This window comes from Labrus mixtus, chromosome 8 (assembly GCF_963584025.1).
Source record: "Labrus mixtus chromosome 8, fLabMix1.1, whole genome shotgun sequence".
Taxonomy (NCBI): Eukaryota; Metazoa; Chordata; class Actinopteri; order Labriformes; family Labridae; genus Labrus; species Labrus mixtus.
In genome coordinates this window covers 11,746,931-11,765,384 of record NC_083619.1, presented here as the reverse complement: position 1 = coordinate 11,765,384, position 18,454 = coordinate 11,746,931, and the positions used below count along the sequence as shown (strand labels likewise).

General features: G+C 40.1%; 1 protein-coding gene across 2 annotated transcripts; it reads left to right on the top strand.

The window, feature by feature from the left end:
- The first annotated feature begins 1,054 nt into the window (after nucleotides 1–1,054).
- On the top strand, nucleotides 1,055–18,306 carry LOC132978939 (WW domain-containing adapter protein with coiled-coil-like). 2 transcript variants are annotated; one of them, XM_061044315.1, is made up of 13 exons: nucleotides 1,056–1,405; nucleotides 1,799–1,832; nucleotides 2,778–2,967; nucleotides 3,513–3,604; nucleotides 7,316–7,425; nucleotides 7,618–7,715; nucleotides 7,853–8,134; nucleotides 13,150–13,266; nucleotides 14,332–14,480; nucleotides 14,616–14,704; nucleotides 15,786–15,969; nucleotides 16,657–16,784; nucleotides 16,885–18,306. In XM_061044315.1, exons 1-13 carry the CDS (start codon nucleotides 1,365–1,367, stop codon nucleotides 16,952–16,954), a joined length of 1,584 nt encoding a protein of 527 aa, XP_060900298.1. In that variant the 5' UTR covers nucleotides 1,056–1,364; the 3' UTR covers nucleotides 16,955–18,306. The 2 variants fall into 2 exon arrangements, with proteins under 2 accessions (XP_060900299.1, XP_060900298.1); XM_061044316.1 differs by lacking the exon at nucleotides 13,150–13,266 and having other exon boundaries at nucleotides 1,055–1,405.
- Nucleotides 18,307–18,454: the final 148 nt, after the last annotated feature.

Sequence of the window (18,454 nt, the reverse complement as noted above, 5' to 3'; positions counted from 1 at the left end):
CTGGCCCATCCGAGCAGCACATGAATGCAGCACATGATTCACCTGTTCAGAAGGCCCACTGACCAAAGAACCAGAGGGACTTTTGTCCTGCCTCATAAAGCACGGACCACAAACCAGTGAAGTCTGTATCGGGAGATGACGACAGCATTAAACGTAGGCTATAGGGAATAGTGAATATCATGTGAATATAAGTGTTAACCATAGGGTGTTAACGGTACACCAGACCGGCGGACAGACCGTGGGTGTGTCCCCCATAAAAGTCAGCCAACGAGATGTGAATACGGAGGAGGAGTCCGCTACAACTAGCTGCGTTTTCAGCTGCGTCACGTGATCCAGAGACAGCTAAGACCGGTAATGAAGCTATTCCCTTCAAAATAATAGTGCAGAATTAGTCAGAGTTAACATCCAAATTAAATCTCACATTCGTCGTATGCTTTGGCGTTTTCAAAAGATAATGTGTTATACATAAAAAAAAATAATAATAATAAAATAAAAAAAAAACAGATTAAAAATATTATACGGTTACTGTTTCTCGAAAAAACTTAGGTTATTTATCATATATGACGTAAAATGTGTATTCTTGTGATAAGTTAGGATATCTGCTTACATTGGAGTTAACTAATTAGTAGGTTCAAAAGGAGAACCATGTTTCCAATAAAAATACGAGGATCTAATACAGTCAAATCATGGCAAAGGTACAAAAACGTTTCTATCTTTGGGACTATGAAAATATTTAATTGATAATTATTTTTTATAATTACTTTGAAAAAACAAACATTAATCCACCATGAGCACAACTGAGCAATATTTAGCAGAGTAACAGACAGAAACCTAGAGCAGAACCAGGCGCCTGTTGAACAGCCAACCTTATGAGGTTTTTTATTAACTGATATTGGATTTGGTATCCCTTTTTAATATACAAACATTTGTATTCATATTAATAGACTTTTAAACCGCAGTCAAATTCCTCGTCAGCTTATAAACCTAATTCTTCTTCTGATCTGATCTAATGATTGCGCTTTTACTTTGAAAGGTTCAACCGGAACTTCCACTTCTCTAGCTAAACATTACTGATGAGTTCGTCTTCTCCGTTTCCTCCTAACTCTGCTGCTTTTCCGCTGAGCTACAACGACCAAGCCAAGCGCATACCGCAACTACATGTCAGATGATGCGCTGAGGGTGGTTTTTAATAAAGACCACCCGCTATGCAGTGCTGGTGCTCGGTGTTCGGCTTGTAGGTATCTGTGCGGCCGCAGAGACCGAGTGTAGATATCAGGAAGCTGAAGAAAAGAGAAGTGAGAGAAGCAGACAGACAGGAGGCCACGGTTCCCCCTCAAACACATACATACATCACCTCGGCCTTGATGGTGATGTATGCAAGGAAACCAACAAGAGTCAGCGATGGGTAATTTAAGCACAAACCTTAAAATGAAGTAGTGTATGCGTACGGTTCACTTCTTTTGTAGGCGAAGTGTTCGTGTATCTGTTAGCTTTCAATGCTACCAGCTAGCGAGAACAGCCAGCAATTATTAGCCTCGTCGGTTTTTTTTTCCTGTAGCTAGTCGAATCGTTAGCTAACTAAAAGTTCATATAAAACCCTGCATACATATGGATATTGTTTTGTTTATATTTAAAACACAACTTGCTTTTCACTGCAGCAACATAATGACAGAATAGTGGGTTGCTAAGGTGGAAAATAAAGCTAACTCAGCTAACGGCTAATTAGCTAAGATGTACAAAAAGTGTGTTGCAAAGGTGGAAAAATGTTAAATACTAACAGTGTTGTTTGTCCCCAAAGGTGCAACGACAGAAGGGATTCGCAATCCTATCAGGTATGTTATAATCCATCTGTAGACGGTCAGCTGTCATAGCTGTCACATAATCAGGTAACTAAAACGGTGTAGTTATTTTACAACAGTATTATGTTAATGTTTGAATACTCATAAAACATTTATTTTAAACTATTTTGGATGAGTTTGGTCTCTCCTATCCAGCTCTAGTTAAAGTCCAAAACAAATTAGCGCTTAATCATAATGTAGAATGATTTAAAACTAAATATATCAAATACCAAACAACAACTCTCCATGGCTATTAAAAAAGAAAACATATCTTTGTAAAATGTCCTCAAGGAGAGTTTGATTTTATATTAAATTCATGTTGTGCTGATAATAGATTAGACATGATAAGATGGGGAAACCATATAGATACCCTTTAACAGCACTAAATACAGATATTACAAACTTTTCAATTGCCTCCATCAACCAATGCACCACAAAGACAGAAAATGTGCCCGTGTTGAGTCCTTCTTGAAAAGCCAAATTCCATATGGTAATATTTATCCAACAAAAATAAAGTTTGAATAAACACAGTTCAGTAGACTTTGCATTTGAAATGGTATAGTTCAACACATTTATTCTTCATATAAATTACTAATAAGAGTAAGAAAAACCTTCACAATGCTTCATCGGTAGTCCTGGCGTGTTTCTTTAGAAGCATCATTTTGTGACATAATCTTTGTGAATCAATCATCTCCAGTGAATGAGTCATAAGACGTTACATTCAGCCACTCCACTCCGAGCTGTAGTTTGTGCTATTATCAGTTATTTTTGATCAGTGGTAATAGATTCAGTACTGAATGCACTAATTGTCATCAGTGTAAAGTACACTTTATTTCATTTGAAAAGTTAATGTAAGTTTTATCTGCATGAAGGGAATGGCATGACAGAAAGCTTCAGCGATTCTTAAGGGCTCTCTCTACCATGCTGTCTTTTACCCAGACCCATAAATCTCAGCCAAAGAGCCAGTCCAGCAGCCTTCACCGGTATGACAAGGTGCGTGATGGCTCTTCTGACCCAACACCCCCTTACAAGATGCTGCGGCGCTCAGACGAAAGTCCTGTCAGCAGGCATGGAGACGGAGCAGGACACGGCAAGGCAAAAACCTCTCACACTGTCAGAGGAAAAAATGGTAAGCCCAGATCTGGTGGTCATACGTATGGATCGGTATTGCATTTAATCTTGAAGACGTAGCACAAAGAGAAGGCAACACAGTGATCCTGCAAAAACAAAAGTAAAGACTAAAAGAAAATCAGATACTGGAGCTGCAGGCAAACTAATGGCTCTAAGCCTCAGCTTAGAGTGAATCATATGGTTAACTCACCATATGGTTTTGATGAATATCACTGCATCAAATTTCCTTTGGAGACTTATTTTTCTGTAGAATTTTGGCACACTGTATGAATTTGTTTGGTTATGAAATCACTCTCACCCTTATCAGATATGGGTGCAAAGTTTGCTGAAAAGTCAAACCTTGACCTAGAAACTATCATTGAGAGCAGAATCAAGTTTGAAATTGTTTTTTCATCTGGTCACATCACAGCTATTACTACTCAAACATAAACAACTTCAGCCAAAAACAATTACACATGAAGGCAGTTGTCGCTGTCACTGAAGATTTAGTCCTCTGCAGAACACTGTGTATATCCTGTCACTTCATAAATGGCTTTGTTGCAGGGACCAGCGGCTCTCCTCAGGAGAACTCGCACAACAACAGCTCCCACCACGGCTCAGACTCGCATGCGACTCAGAGCAAGCCTGCAGACAGGGTAAGATGTTGTCCACTTTTATCTGATCATATACCCTCAGGATTTCGTGTACAATTTGCTGTCAAACTACTTTGGATCATGGTATGTGAGGCATGATGTAGAGGCATCTCTCTCTCAGAGAAGACGGTCTGATCAGATTAAACCTCCTTGTTATGGGGAATTGATGATCATGTTTTTTTATTTTTCGCTAGTTGGATTGAGTAATGAGACCAGACACAGATTATTTAAAATAGTTGTGACACTGACTGTCAGTTGTTTTTTTTTAACATGATGAAGACAGGTAATCTTGTTCGAACGTGCTTTAGCAATCACATAGTTTTATTTCAAACATATTATTATGCTCGTAGACGGGAAACTCGTAATCATGACAGTTAGATTGAACAACAATTTCTATCATGAAGTCATATGCGCATAAAAAGAATACCTGGAAATCTTGGGTTGGCATTTACCAAATCCACTAGCAGTTGAAAAATGTGCAGCTCTCCCTTGATCTTTCAGATTTGAGCAGCCGAAATAAAATACTTTTAAGGAAAAGAAGGTAGAGGAGGAATAATGTCAGAGAAAGAGACTGAGGATGAATTCATCCCTTTTAAATTGGTTATTTTGATCCTTGACCAAGGGGGATAAAATGAGGCATTGTTGCAGATTAGCTCTGGTCCAGTTGGTGTTATAACTGACGTTTTACAAACAAACCAATGATAACAACTAAGGAAGGGAAGTCCAATTCTGGTAACTGACAGATGTGTAAGCGGCACCTTGATGCTGCAAACCTGAAAAAAAGGCAAACAGTGTTTAGAATTCATAAGAAGAGTGTACAAAAGCCAATAACCTGAAATTGGCATATAAACCTCAGATAGGCACACCTGCACGTAATCTTCTCACTATCAATCAAGATCCATCTGAAGCGATGAATTGTGGACACGACCAGAGTAAGAGGCGAAAAAAATAAAGTTTCTGAAAAAAATCAAGGTGCTTGTGAATGAAGTGGCAGTTAGACGACACATATTGTATCACAATCATTTGTTGGCAAATGTAGCTTGCACTATGGCTTATATGAGGATACATAATGTTTGTGTAAGAGCTGTGGTTGCTTTGCTTATATACACGATACATTTGTAGGCGATGAAGACGTGCTGGTTGACAAGAAGGCATTGTGTGAAGGAGCTACAGCAGTGTCTCGGTGTACTATACACTACAGTTATCTAGCGGTGATATATGCACACTAGTAGAAGACATTAGTGTTGCAGTCAAGACCACACTAACCAAGACCAGAGTGCTCCGAGAATGAGACAAGACCAAGACATTTAGGGATCGAGTCAGGAGACGGGCAGGGTAAGACCGAGACAAGACCAAGACCATAGATATCACTGAAAAATCATCATCTTGTGTTCAAAGGGCGTGTCAAATAATTAATTAATTTAAGTTTTCTGTTGTTTTTTCTTCTAATCACAGTAAAGATGAGGGAAAATAGCCTGTCAGTGGTGGTCTTGACCGGTCTTGATTCATAATCCAGAGTCCTTCAAAAAGTCTCGAGACCAAGACCAATTTGGAGTACTACAACACTAGAAGATAAACCTAAAAACTAGTTGGTTATGGTCAGCCAATATTTCTTTCTTTTTGTTTTTTCTTTGGATTCCATCAAAATAATAAGTTAGTGAACAGTGCGTCCATCTGCTCCCCGGGTGAATAAATAAATACTAATAAACTTAACGGCAGAAAAGACGACGACTATTTTTTACATATTAAGAGGTAGTAATTCAACATGACTCACTTCAGATACAGGTTTAAATGAAAAATCTGGTTTGATAGTTGGTGAAATTGCATGTTTACAAGGCATCAATATATAATCTGGCTTAAAGTCACCACCTCACAGTCATAAATGTAAGCATGGGACAGACTCTGCTTACTGGTGCGCACATTTTCAAGACAGGTTTGTTTTTATAGTTACAAACTTTGCATGGAAAGTGACGTACCCTCAGCACCCTCAGAAACCAAGATGCTTTACAGTTTAGCTGTAAGATGATTTAAGAGTGAAGATTATCTCTTGCTGCTATAAAGCGACTGGTGATTATGACCCTGTCCTTCTCTGCCCTGCTTTGAGGTTCAGGAGCCCAGAGCAGTTTTCATTATTGTAGAAGCTACTGCCTATCAGTCTATATTAAATAAAAACCACAACAAACACCTGCTTGCTTTCACAAAGACTCATGAGCAGATTTGTTATAACAGGGATAAAACATAGTTATTTGTAGTTTTATCACACACTAATGCTCCTTTTCTGTCAAAACTAGTCAAAGTGGAATCTCCTACTTCATTTCATGCATTAAAAATACTGTTTTTGTTGCTGTGGTGAATGTCGTAACTTTAACCCTTCTGTTAGATCTCATTCATACCCAGCTATAATCTACTGTTACTGCAACCGGCCATATTTATCTTAAATAGTGCCCTCTAATGTTTGCTTTGTGGAGAGAGAAAGTGAGACACAATGTATCATGGAACTCAAGCCCCCTCTGCTAAATCTGCCTTTTTGATTTATGTCCAGTGGTAAATAGGAGAACAGGATGAACTACATTCTCTAGAATTGTCAGTAAATGCATGAGCATTAATATTGAACTCACCAGCTTGAGTACAGACTGGAAACACCTTATCCATTATTGAGAGTGGAAAGTGAGCGATGTTCACTTACTAAAGGATGACAGACTTATGATGACGTGTTCATATAATTGTGACATTATCACCGTTTCATGCTGTGGTCTTTTTTTTAAATCATGCAGTTATCCTTAGAGGAACATACATTAACTTGCACACTGTGATGTGAAGATGTGGCCACTGGATTTTTCAAACTGTGCTGCACTGTTTACATCTTGAATGTGTTGTTGCTAACTAGGGTGCAAGAGATCACACATTTCGTGGTTGAGATAATAAAAATAACCTTTTATTATAGTGTTTCTTCTCCTCATCTAGAAATGTCTCTAAAGGCATTTTACCAGCACAACAAATCAAAACCCATCTCAATAATGTATCACATCCTCTACATTGTTACAATTCAAACGATAACACAAGCAGTCCCATACAAAACATCTCAAATCCAAAACAAAAACTCTGTGAAAAGTGGCTCGCTCTAATCAGCAGTGACAGGTTTTCCTCTCTTTTATGTAGCGTTTAAAATGTGCAGTAATGAATGAATGAAGTAATAAAGTGAGGGATGTTACTAATGTTCATACAGCGTGACCCAAAAAAGGGTCTTATTGAAGCAGCTGTGAAGAACTTTTGGTTCTCTTCAGACCGAGCTGTATCTCCAGCCTCGTTACTTATCCTGTCCTGTACATGTATGTGTGATATTATATAAGGTTAAATCTCTTCCTGCTTCCTTTGAAAAGTCAAATGTAAAAGCTTTGTCAGCGTCAGAATATCTGGTAGCTGTGAGAGGCATTAAAATCACAATTTAGGTATCATCTTCTTAGCTAATGGTCTTTCTGCTTTTTAAGGTCCTTTAGAGGTCTGGGTTTTAAATTGAGACTGTTACATAACCGTTTAAAAACTCTTTGTAATAGGTTTAAATTTGTCCGACTTGAAGAATATTTGAACTTTTTACCTCATCTCAAAGATTATAAAGTCAGCCGTCAGCTTACATCTTCTTCAGACTTCTGTTTGACTCATCACAGTTCCACTTCAAACCCCTAACATCTCGTGTCTTGTCTCTCTCTGCACCAGGAGCCGGCGGATGACTGGACAGAACACATCAGCTCCTCTGGGAAGAAGTACTACTACAACTGTAGAACTGAAGTCTCCCAGTGGGAGAAGCCCAAGGACCTGTTGGAGAGGTAAGCCCACTTACTGGATCAATAAAGGTACACTGAAAGACTTTAGTGATAGAGATGATCGGTCTTCTGCTTAGTCATACATCATAAGCTCAAGCAGTGCACCTCTTTTTACGGAATGCTATTATCTCAGAGTGCAGGCTTGAAATGCATCCTGCACATCGTCAACGTTGCTTTTTGTTTATTCTGTTTCAGGGAACAACGACAGAAAGATCCAGTCAAGATGGCGGCGAACAGCTTCCCCAGGGACATGGACTACAGACAAGAGGCCTTGCAGGACAAAGCCACAACAAGTAAACATGGCAGCATTATAAAACCTTAGCACCCTAACATTGAAGCTACCTTCCTTTAAACATTTAAATTAACTCAAGAAATACGAACATATGGGGATTATCAATGCTGTGTTGTTGTTTCTGCCTCTTCTCCACAGAGACCACATCGGCGGACCAGTCCACTGCATCCAACTCCGGCCATTCCTCCTCTTCCTCTACTTCTCAGAGCATCAACTCTGCTTCTGGTGCTCTAGGTTCCACCCCCTCCACCATGTCTTCCTCCTCTTCCTCCTCCGCCTCAGGACAGGTGCCTCAGTCTCTCCAGTCCCCGTCACCAGCACTGCTGCAGGACCCGGCCCTCCTACATCAGCTCCTCCCGGCGCTGCAGGCCACTCTGCAAATGAACAACGGCAGCATGGACATGGCTAAACTCAACGAAGGTGAGTTGACAGAAGATGACCTCGAAGGGTCATCGACAGATAACTGTGGTCTCCTTAGTTGAAGGGTCAGCACCTTTTTTCCATCAAAAGAGCTGTTTTTGCTGCAAACATGTTTGAACCTATCAATGAAGTGTATGCAGCCCATTCACATTCCTAGTAGATCTAAATGAACATCCAGTGATATCTTTTACCACATTACATGCAACAACTTTCCAGTGGTGGTTTTCCTCCATCACATGCTGCTGTCTGTCTGTGTACCATACAGGAATGCGTAGGGATCTGTCACATATTGGCCCGCTAATTAAACACCAGAACCAACCATCTGGATGAAAAGAAACGTACATCATATTATAAAACAACTTCAAATGAGAAGTCACCACAGTGGCTAATTTCTGACCCTCTCTTTTGTGGATAGTTAGAGCTCCTCCTGTACCTGAGCGCTCTGTCGCCTCACCTGCTGTTATCGGGCTTGCGGAGTAAAGTGCACGATTGGTCGAGCGACAGAGAGAGGGAGCAGAGCAAAGCAGGGATATTGACAATCTGACAGTATGCTTTTAGTTAACATTATTTAAGGGGCTACATTCAAAACGTTAGAGATTAAAGGCAGCACCCTCCAGATCTGTGCGCTCACCTTTTGTCTTCAGTCAGTCCTGATCTCAGTTTTGTTTGAGATTGTTCCTTAAGTAAAGGGATGCTTTCTACATATGTTTGAAATGTTTTTCAGCACCTTCACAGTCTGTACCGCTATTTGTGAAGGCTTATGCTAATGTTTTCTTCTTCTTTTGTTTTATTAATGGCGGTTAGCAAACAGCTTTAGGGTGCGCTTCACCTACTGTCTGTCAGTAGTACCCAATTATAACCAGTAGGGGTGCAAACGAGTACTCAGGTACCCGAGTACCAGTTCATTAAATAATAATTGATTACAAAAATAGTTTTTGTATTTGCATATTTGTAAATGTTTCTTATTGCATTGTGGGTTCTAGGATAAGCCTAATTCAAAACAGAAAAAAGGAGCACACTCAAACAGAAATAAAACTTCAGGTGCACGAGCGCAAAAAGAAAATAGATGACAAACAAAGCACTGATAAAGGCTCTGTGCTGAAACGCGTCCGTTGTTGATCCGTACGCTGCTACCCTAACAAAAATATCCCTTTAATTGACCCCTTTATGAATTTACAATGAACAAAAAGTCCCAAACAAACGAAATATGCAATATGATCTACGAAAGTTCAGTTCAAATTGTCTTTTTAGTCCACAGAAAAAGAAGGACTTTCACTTTGCGATTACCGCTTTACCCCGCCAAACCAAAGACGTTTGATTATCCAGGACAGAGCAGCATAACTAGATGTTTTCCTATATTTTGGAATTTTAGATGATTATTCTTTTGATAACTACAAAACGGAACAACCTTATTGGGAGAAATAGCTCATAGCGGACGGACGAGCGAGATTGAGCCAGTGTGTCATTACGCACAGAGGAGAAAGATGAAACAGACAGACACTTAAATCGTTCACTTGTTCTATTGTAACTTAATTTACCAGAGTAAAGTGTGCTCTACACTGCAGACTGGTCTTGTCAGAATGTTGCTGTCACAACAGCTTCAACGTGCGATGAGTGTGCATTGATGTCTGCACATCCGCTCGCCACACTCACTACTCTAATTATAATAAAGTGTTAAAACAGTCATAAGACACTTCTGTGTGAATTTTTATTTGAGGTTTGCTGTCTGTTGAAGTAAGAAATGTCCTAATTTGAACGTTAATACAAAGTAGGCCTATTACTAACAATTAATAAAATCCCGAAGGTTCAAATTAATCAATAGATAGTCGGCATAGCGTCACAGAATCGCGTGACGCGTCAAAAGAATCACAGAAAAAAAAGAACTACAAAACGATTACTAGAGTACTCGCTTTAACAATGGGACAGTTATCGATTAGAGAAAATTTTGCATTTCTGCACCCCTAATAACCAGGTGCTGTAAAAATAATAGAAAAATATATTTTAAGAAGAGATAAATTCTCATGAAACATTCGGTCACCAAAAATCAATGACGATTCAAATATTTGAAAATCCGGACCCATCCCTTCACTGCCCTGTACTGCTGTGTATTGTCTCCTAGGAACTATATTGGCCCCATTGAAAGACAGATTAGAAAACCTTGTGTTGTTTCAAAGATTACAGAATCATGTTTTGAATGAAGAGCCAGTATAGCACCATCATAGTGGTAATTGGTAATATTTTTGGCCTTATGTTTGCTAAATAGTTGTTGAGATGGAAACTGTCTTTAAGTGCTCTTTTACATGATGCCCAATTGTTTCATACCGTGCACAAGCACAATTTCTTCCCCCTCCCTTCTCCCCTGCTGGTCTGTGTTCACATAAGTAACATCATTCAGTGCCTGAGTACACTTGCATATATACACAGTCCCATATAGCAGGTGGCAGTATGCACATAATTGGTTTGCAAATCCGACAAACCACTCTTGGACCGAGTCGTTTTCTTTGTCTTTTTTTTTTTCCGGAGATCGTGGGGTGGGGGGTATATTTTAATATTATGTTTGTACTTAGATAAAATTTGTTTTTTCCCTCTACATTAATTTAGCAGGCTGTGAGATGATGTTGCTATTGTTAAGTTAGCAGCAGACACTGACCGTTTGACCAGATTACGTGTGTTCCCGGCGGTCGGTCCGTACCTAATATGTACATATCTATGGTCTGTACGGAACACGGATCAACTTTGTGCTGTTTCAAAGTAAAAAGGTGCGCGTGGTGGCTGGAGCTCCATTGTGTTTGTGCAGCTATGTAGTCTACTGTATGTTGGTGTAGCTCAGCGTGCCCCGCGATGCTCACAGTCATGACAGCAGAGAGAGGAGCAGGGAAAGTAGCTGCAGCTACATCAAACACGCTTAATACTCATAGGGCCAGATTTACTAAAGGTTTGCATGCCTTAAAATGTGTGCAAACTTGATGCCACCAGTAAAAAAAAAAAAAGTGCTATCTGATCTACTAACGGCGTGCAGTGAGGATTGCGTCTTTCAAATGAGCAAAACAACACGCATTGTCAATTTAGTATGTTTGCCTTAATGAATATGCAACATGGGGCGTTTCTGCCCTAACATGCAAAATACTGGGAGGAGAAAATGCAAAAAAAAAGTAAAGTTAGTACACGCATTGCGATTTACCAAACCTGAAAAAAAATGCGGTGATTGTGACGGTGTCTGTATTTAACACATTTGAAAGGAACGTGCTAATCCAGGAGACCAGTGTTACACACAACAGGCTGCTGTTATTGTAGGAGGAGACATAGGCATAAAGATCGCGTTTTTCCCCACAAGTGTTTACATGTTTCAAATGGCAGAAAAATAAATGGCATGCATTTATTTTTTAATTTGATTCAATATTCTAATCGTTAAGGAAGAGAAACACCATGATTAAACTACAGGCTATTGTTGCCATATATCCAAACAAAACTGAACATCCACAGCCTCTGAATTATATAGAATTTCAACATTGACATTTATGTCTTCCTATTTCCCTCTTTTCGCCAACATTATATTTTAAACTGGGGATTTCCTTTTTCTCGGGCTGCGTGTCTTTCCCCCAGCTCGTCCCCTCTGGTGCGCTCCTCTCCATAGTGCTCTCCTCCCTCTACAGCCCGCTGCTGCTACTCTGTAGGACGCTTGGATTGGGGGACCTCACCACTGTTTGTACCCCCGTCTTTGATACCTCTTCCCAGGGCATTTATGTCCGATCAGACACAGCGCTGGCCAGCTGTCTGGTGCACAACAACGGCCCGAGTGTAGAGCGCCCGTGCCACAGAGGACACAGCTCGCACTTCCTGCGCAATGTATGACACTTCATTCTTAAGATTAAGGGAATAAAAGAGAGGCCCTATTTAATGCCGAATTTAATATTTTCTTATAACCAAAATGTTCTTTGTAATATTCAGATTTATATTTGCCTGAATATTATTATATTATTATACTTGCCTCTCCCACTAATACCTATTTTGCGCTTGCAGTCATCCTGCTTTCTGTCCAAACTCTCCGTGATGTAAACCAGTGGAACACGCGAAAGCCCAACTTAAATATTACCGCCTCCACAAGGTTTGCACCTGGTGTGTCATTCACGCAAAACGGCCACTAACCAAACGTGCAAACTTTTGGAGTGAACACGCAATTTAGTACTCTTTAATTGGGAGCTTAGTAAATCTGGCCCATAGCGCGTCTGCACTCTCTCACGCGCTCTCTCTCCGCCGCTCTCTCTTGCACGCAGCAACTTTATGAATACAGAAAAGTAATCCGTGGCGATCCTTGTCTATAATGCAGCAGCAGTTTCTAAAGGCTCTGAGTAGATGCTGAGTGATATTTAGTGTGCAGAAACCCAAGGAGGTTTAAACCATCTGTCAACCAGAGGGGTCACTGCTGGTGAAGAATAAGACAAAAAAGATAAACGCTAACCTCAGGAGAAAATAACTGTGATTGCTTTAAAGAGTCTGATGGGAGAGTATGTGACAGATTGGATATTTCAATTTCAAGAGAAAAAATGCTTGAAGGATGAGGACTCTGTTTTCTTTTCATTAATAATATCTCTGTGAAACTTTCTAATGTAATGAGTGTGAACGTTTTGTAGCTTCATGTTTCAACAGGTGTTGAAGCATGAAGGCCGTCTTTGTGATAAGGACAATATGGTATCTCTTCTTCACTCTGTAGTTGATCATGTGAGCAGAAAGAAATGTCCTTTTGGGAATGTCTTTCCAATCTGAGTGTTTGATCATAGTTATTAATGTGTGAATGTTTTCTGCCATTTCTAACCTAAGTCTCATAATGACATTTAAACAACTGAGCTCATGTAGCTACAGAAAAGATCAGTCTGCCCTCTGATGTCATTCTGATCTTGACCATGTCTTCTGACAAGTGTTTGTGTTACTCACCTGTTGTGTGTCCTTGCTAACTCACCTGTGTGTGTGTGTGTGTGTGTGTGTGTGTATGTACATTTCCTCTTTCCTCCCTCCAGTCTTGGCAGCTGCTGTCACCCAAGCTTCCTTGCGGTCTGTGCTTCATAAGCTCCTCACTGCTGGACCTGCTTTCAACATCACTGCTCTGCTCTCAGCTGCTCAGCACTCCAACCAAGGTAGGGCCTCTTCGCTGTTTCTCACCATCTGCTACAAACACTAATTTAAACGTGTTTTTTTCCCCTAAGGTTCCTGCTCTCCCTGTCCTTGAAAAAATTGCAGAGTAAGACCTAACTTGTTGTCACCAGCTTCAGTCAATGAGACTACTTTTATAACTGTTATATAATATTATTTCAGGGGCACTAAACTTTACCAAAAAATACTAGTTTAAGTACAGCCAGTTTTTTCAGTCATGGGTTTCTTTCACTGTTCATCTATAAGGAGTTTCTAAACAGGAGCCGAGGTCTTCTCTTCAAATCAATCAGTTTCAGATTGAATATGTGTTTCTATTTCTATATTGCTCTTCAGCTGACTCATGATGTCCCAGTGAGGGGGCTGGGAGCCAAGCTGCAGCTTCCATTCATAAATCTGAAACAGTCAACAGTTCCATTACTGAGTTTACAGTGGCTCACTCTCTCCATCGCTTTAGTGCCCCAGACTCCAACCATTTATTGTCATCACAAAAGGCATACACTGTCTTAATTGGCAACAAAAAAAGGTCTTTGCAGTCAGAGGTTAGGGTGCTTTGCAAGCACAAAGTGCACACTAAGTGGAGATTTTCTGCACTTTGATCCGTCCAAATCAAGTACAAATGTCTAAAGTTGGTCCTTATGGATGTACGTTTTAGCACATTATGGGACTTTTGTTATCAACCTGACAATGTACTCTATATTCCAGTGAGCCTGCTCTATTAGAACAGTGGATTTGGTGCAACACAATAACAAAAAGTGATTTGTATTAAAAGTCTGACCTAAAGGCCTGTTTTTATTTTATATAGTTCTAGACTTTTATTTTGCTGCTTCTCCAGTTTTTGCTGCACATTTGTTGAACAGATTTTTCCTGAGTGAGCTGATATAAACTCCTAGCATGCAGATTATCACAGGACATTTGTTTTTATAAGAACATTTCTGATTTTGATGATCAATTCTTAAAATGAATCAAGGGTTACATTCTGTGTTTGCTGATTGAGGTCAAATAAATCCAAAGGAAAACATTGTGCTAATCTTCTTGTCTTTCTCTCTCAGCCCAGCACTCCAGTCAGTCCCCCGTCTCTCTGACATCAGATGCATCGTCACCGCGACCGTACGTCTCACCACGGAACGGCACACCACAGAGCAACCAGAAACCCCTCATGGGTGTGCACCAAGGCAGCGTCACATCCTCACAAACAAGGGTGAGTCCAACCAGAAACAAATGTAACAGAAACAGAAAGGACAGCTTCCTCTTCTACCCCCTCACAGCTTAGTTTTTCTCCCTTCTCCACTTTAGTTGGAGTTGTTTTAATATGATGCTCCTCTTTCCTCTTCAGGGCAGCATGTCTTCAGGGAAAGGATCAGCCCCCCTGTCTCAGACTGCAGAGAAGCGTCCAGAGGACCCCAGAACTCTCCAGCAGAGAAGGTAGAAGACATCTATTTAACACTTTTTTTGTGTGTGACAGGAGCTTTAAGCTAACCATAAAAAAAGTTACTTTATTTACTTACCGTAAGTAACATAAACTAGACAGTATACTCAAGCTGTTTCCTACATTTGGATTCTGCAGCAGTGCTGTAAAAAAGCTCCACCATTACTCTGTTGTGGGGTTCAGTAAAAGTACAAAGCCAAGGTAACATTACTGTCCCACTGTGGTTTCACATTGTGTTATGGTGCTGCGGAAGCATAAGGGAGAGATTTTTGGAGGTAAAACAAACAGCTTCCAGAAACTAGCATCTGAATAACAAAAACATTTTACAGACCTCAACAGGAACACGGGACCCAAAAAATGTCCTTGAGGACCATTTGTAGATGCAAGGAACACATTTTGCTGTGAGGCTTTATGCATTCTCCAAAATAATGGACGTGTTAACACAGAGTAAAGTGATTTATCAAAACACAGAACCTTACTTTGTTCACTTGGAATTACCTATCCCTGGAGTGGGAGTAGAATTACTTCCAAATGACATTTTCGGGCCTGGCAGTGTTAGTGAATCGACCAGATTGATTCTTTTTTTTTTTTTATCAACCTGATGAAATGCATGAAAGTGTTTCCCACCAATAGCCTTTACCTATGCAGAGCATGTTCTTTTTTAAAAATCCATATAAGATCGCTTCTGTGTAGTGAGATCGATAAATTAGTGGACAATCTGCAGAGGTTCTTTACCTTTTGAGTTCATGATGGGCGTAGCAATTGAAGGTGCTCTGCAGGTGCTCAAAGAGAGAGAGAGAGCTGTCCAATGGGATGTCTCTCGAAATCTATTTGTTACAGTTTTCACATTTTACCATCCTTTGCATAAAAACATCTCTGTAAAGTACAAAGAAGTTTTGTTATTCACTCAGAATGAATGCAATATGATGAGCAGTGTTTGTGTAGATACAAATGTTATGAATTAATTATTAAGTCAAAATAATATCCAACAGTGACTTCTATGCATAAACATCAGGGAGTCTGAAGCATCGTTTGATTTAAACCAGATGTACTCAATATGTGTTCTCCCTCCAGCAGCCAGGAGCTTCTGTGTCTGGGATCGACCCTACCTGGTGCTGCGCTGCCCCATGTCCCTTCCAGCAGCACTAGCCAATCACCGGGCGACAACCCTGGCTCCTACACCCCCACCCTGGCAGCTCATTTTGATGAGAACCTCATCAGACATATCCAAGGATGGCCTTCAGAGAACACTGAGAAACAGGTACAGTCCTGCACAGAGGTTTTTATGTTACAGAGCAGGTGAGGATGTCTCATCAGGTTTACCAGTCGTCTTATGTAGAGGTTTTTTTTGTGTCTATTTTAAAAATGGTTTGATCAACAGAGTTGTTCCTTTGGCTCCATCTTCAGGCAATACTTGACATTACTCCAACCTCTTGTAGTAAATCTTGGACGAATCTCAAAGGCCCTATTCTTTTATTCCATCCTATAATGTAGCTTTTCAGTGTGTATTGATTGATTCAGGGGCAAATATCAGAAACTCTGGCCTTTAATCTTACTACTGTCATAACAAGATCCATGAAGTGTCTGTTTCTGAAGCTATTAGAGTCTTCTCTTGGCTTTTTTCTAGAGGTTGAAATGATTTTTAATTAAGAATTTATTTCTTCTTTCTACACAGCCAGCTGATCAATCGGCTTTTCTTAAAGATGGCGATATGATTAATCTTTTTTCACATTCCACTGATGATATTTAATTATCAAATTAATATATCTGTCCACACCGGTGTATCATTCCACAGTCCACACTCGTGCTTTCAATTGAGTTAAATTCAGAACCACACCATCAGTAAGATAAATGTTTCTTCTCATTTCTGAAGTAACTAAATGTTGGTTGGAGAAAAAGCAATAAGCATGATTTAACAAGATGCACTCGTACCTCATTTGTCCACCAGGCGGCTCGGTTGCGTGAGGACATCCACAACATGGGAAGCTTGTACATGTCAGAGATCTGCACAGAGATGAAAAACCTGCGCTCCCTGGTCCGAGTGTGTGAGATTCAGGCCACGCTGAGGGAACAGAGGTAAGGAACATGTTGTCACATTTTGTCAGAGAATTCACAATAACTGACAAGGACATCCCGCATTGATTAGCCTTTTTTTCACCCCTCCCCTCAACTACAGAATCCTGTTTCTGAGGCAGCAGAGCAAAGAGCTGGACAAGCTGAAGAACCAGAACTCGTACATGGTGTGAGGAGCAGACTGCCGAAGAAAGGACTGGGATGGATTGATGGATGGATGGAAAACGCTAGAAATTAAAGAGGATAAACATGGACAGCATCCGCTACAGCCTGTTTATTCTCTGTTTGAGCGACTGGGAAAAGCTTTCAGAAATAAATGAGTCGGCTGCTGAAGAGGTGAAGCTCCATCATCCTGAACATGTCTTTTTTTCTGTCCTTTTTTTTTTTTTTTTTTTTTTAAAGAATTTGTTTTGCCAGTGTCCACCACATACTCTCTGAAAGGTGAAATTGTCAGTTCACCGAGACGGACACTTTACCCGGTGGACACAGAGGACCTGAGGCTCTTTTCAAACAGCACCTTCTCGGACTGTGAACCTTGGATTGTGTGTATCGTATTGGGTTAACTTTGTTTTCTGGTGTGTTTCTTGATGTGTAGTGATCAGGAAAAGATTACAATTAATTCTTGGGAAAATCATCTAAAACCAAACCATCTCATAATAATCAGTGTGACATTATTTTTTCTTTTCGGTGGATGTTTGAACAGAATCGTTCGCCTGCCAATCTTCGGAAACAGACTTTGTCATGCATTGAAATGTATGGATTCAATAGCAGTGATGTTACTAATGTTATTTTTTATTCACTATACCTGTCCGTGGTTTTTCCAGATCAGCGTGTCTTTGTGCTGGTTGGTTTTTTCATGTCAAGAGATTAGCGAAGACCTTCTGCCAGACCTGTCTGAAAACACGTCAATTTACTTCTGTCATTTTGTCCCAGCTGATGGGAATTTTTCCAGTGATACAAATTCACTGGTGCGTTTGTTGCTAGATCCACCCCAGATGTTTCAAAGCCATTTTGAAAAAAGCCTATATTATTGGACCTAGATTGGCTGCTAGTACATATGAGGTTATATCCATTTGTAGCCCTGCTGGCTCCGTTTCTCTGATTCCCTTCTGCTCTTTGTCTTTATTTCTTTGTATAGTTGTCAACTTTTTCTTTTTCTCCCAACTCTGACGGGGGAAATATTTCATTCCTTTTGTGCAGCTTAGCAAGAGATTGTGTGAAAGAGTAGAAAAGTGACTGAACTCCCAGTCATGTAAAGCTAAATTATTGTCACTCACGATTGATTACGTCCTCGTAGTCATAATGGAAAAAAACAAAACAAATCAATGGAAAGACGATTTATATTTTCTAAAAGGAAACTCATGTTTAGTTTCATCGTTTGTGTTCCGCTGTCGTGGCTACGGCCCTTTTTATCAACTGACTCTAGCCAGATGTGGCTACTTTTTTTAAAGGCTCCATTCATGAGGAGAGGGTATACTTTTTATACATTAAACTGCAGCCGTACACTTCTACACCCATGAAGCAACTTCCTTTGTCTCTTGACTATTCTTTTCTTTGTCCTTGAATAGTTTCCACCACATCTGATGTGCACACTTTTTTTGGGGGGGGCAGTGGGATGGGGGGGACTTTGTATTCCATGAAATATGAGAATAAAATATTATACCACAACTCCT

Excerpts from the sequence above, each read along its gene's own strand:
- LOC132978939 (XM_061044315.1), top strand. The coding sequence starts at position 1,365 with ATGGTGATGTATGCAAGGAAACCAACAAGAGTCAGCGATGG. Across the intron at positions 8,135-13,149 it reads CATGGCTAAACTCAACGAAG|TCTTGGCAGCTGCTGTCACC; the intron begins GTGAGTTGACAG and ends TCCTCCCTCCAG. Across the intron at positions 14,481-14,615 it reads TCACATCCTCACAAACAAGG|GGCAGCATGTCTTCAGGGAA; the intron begins GTGAGTCCAACC and ends TTTCCTCTTCAG.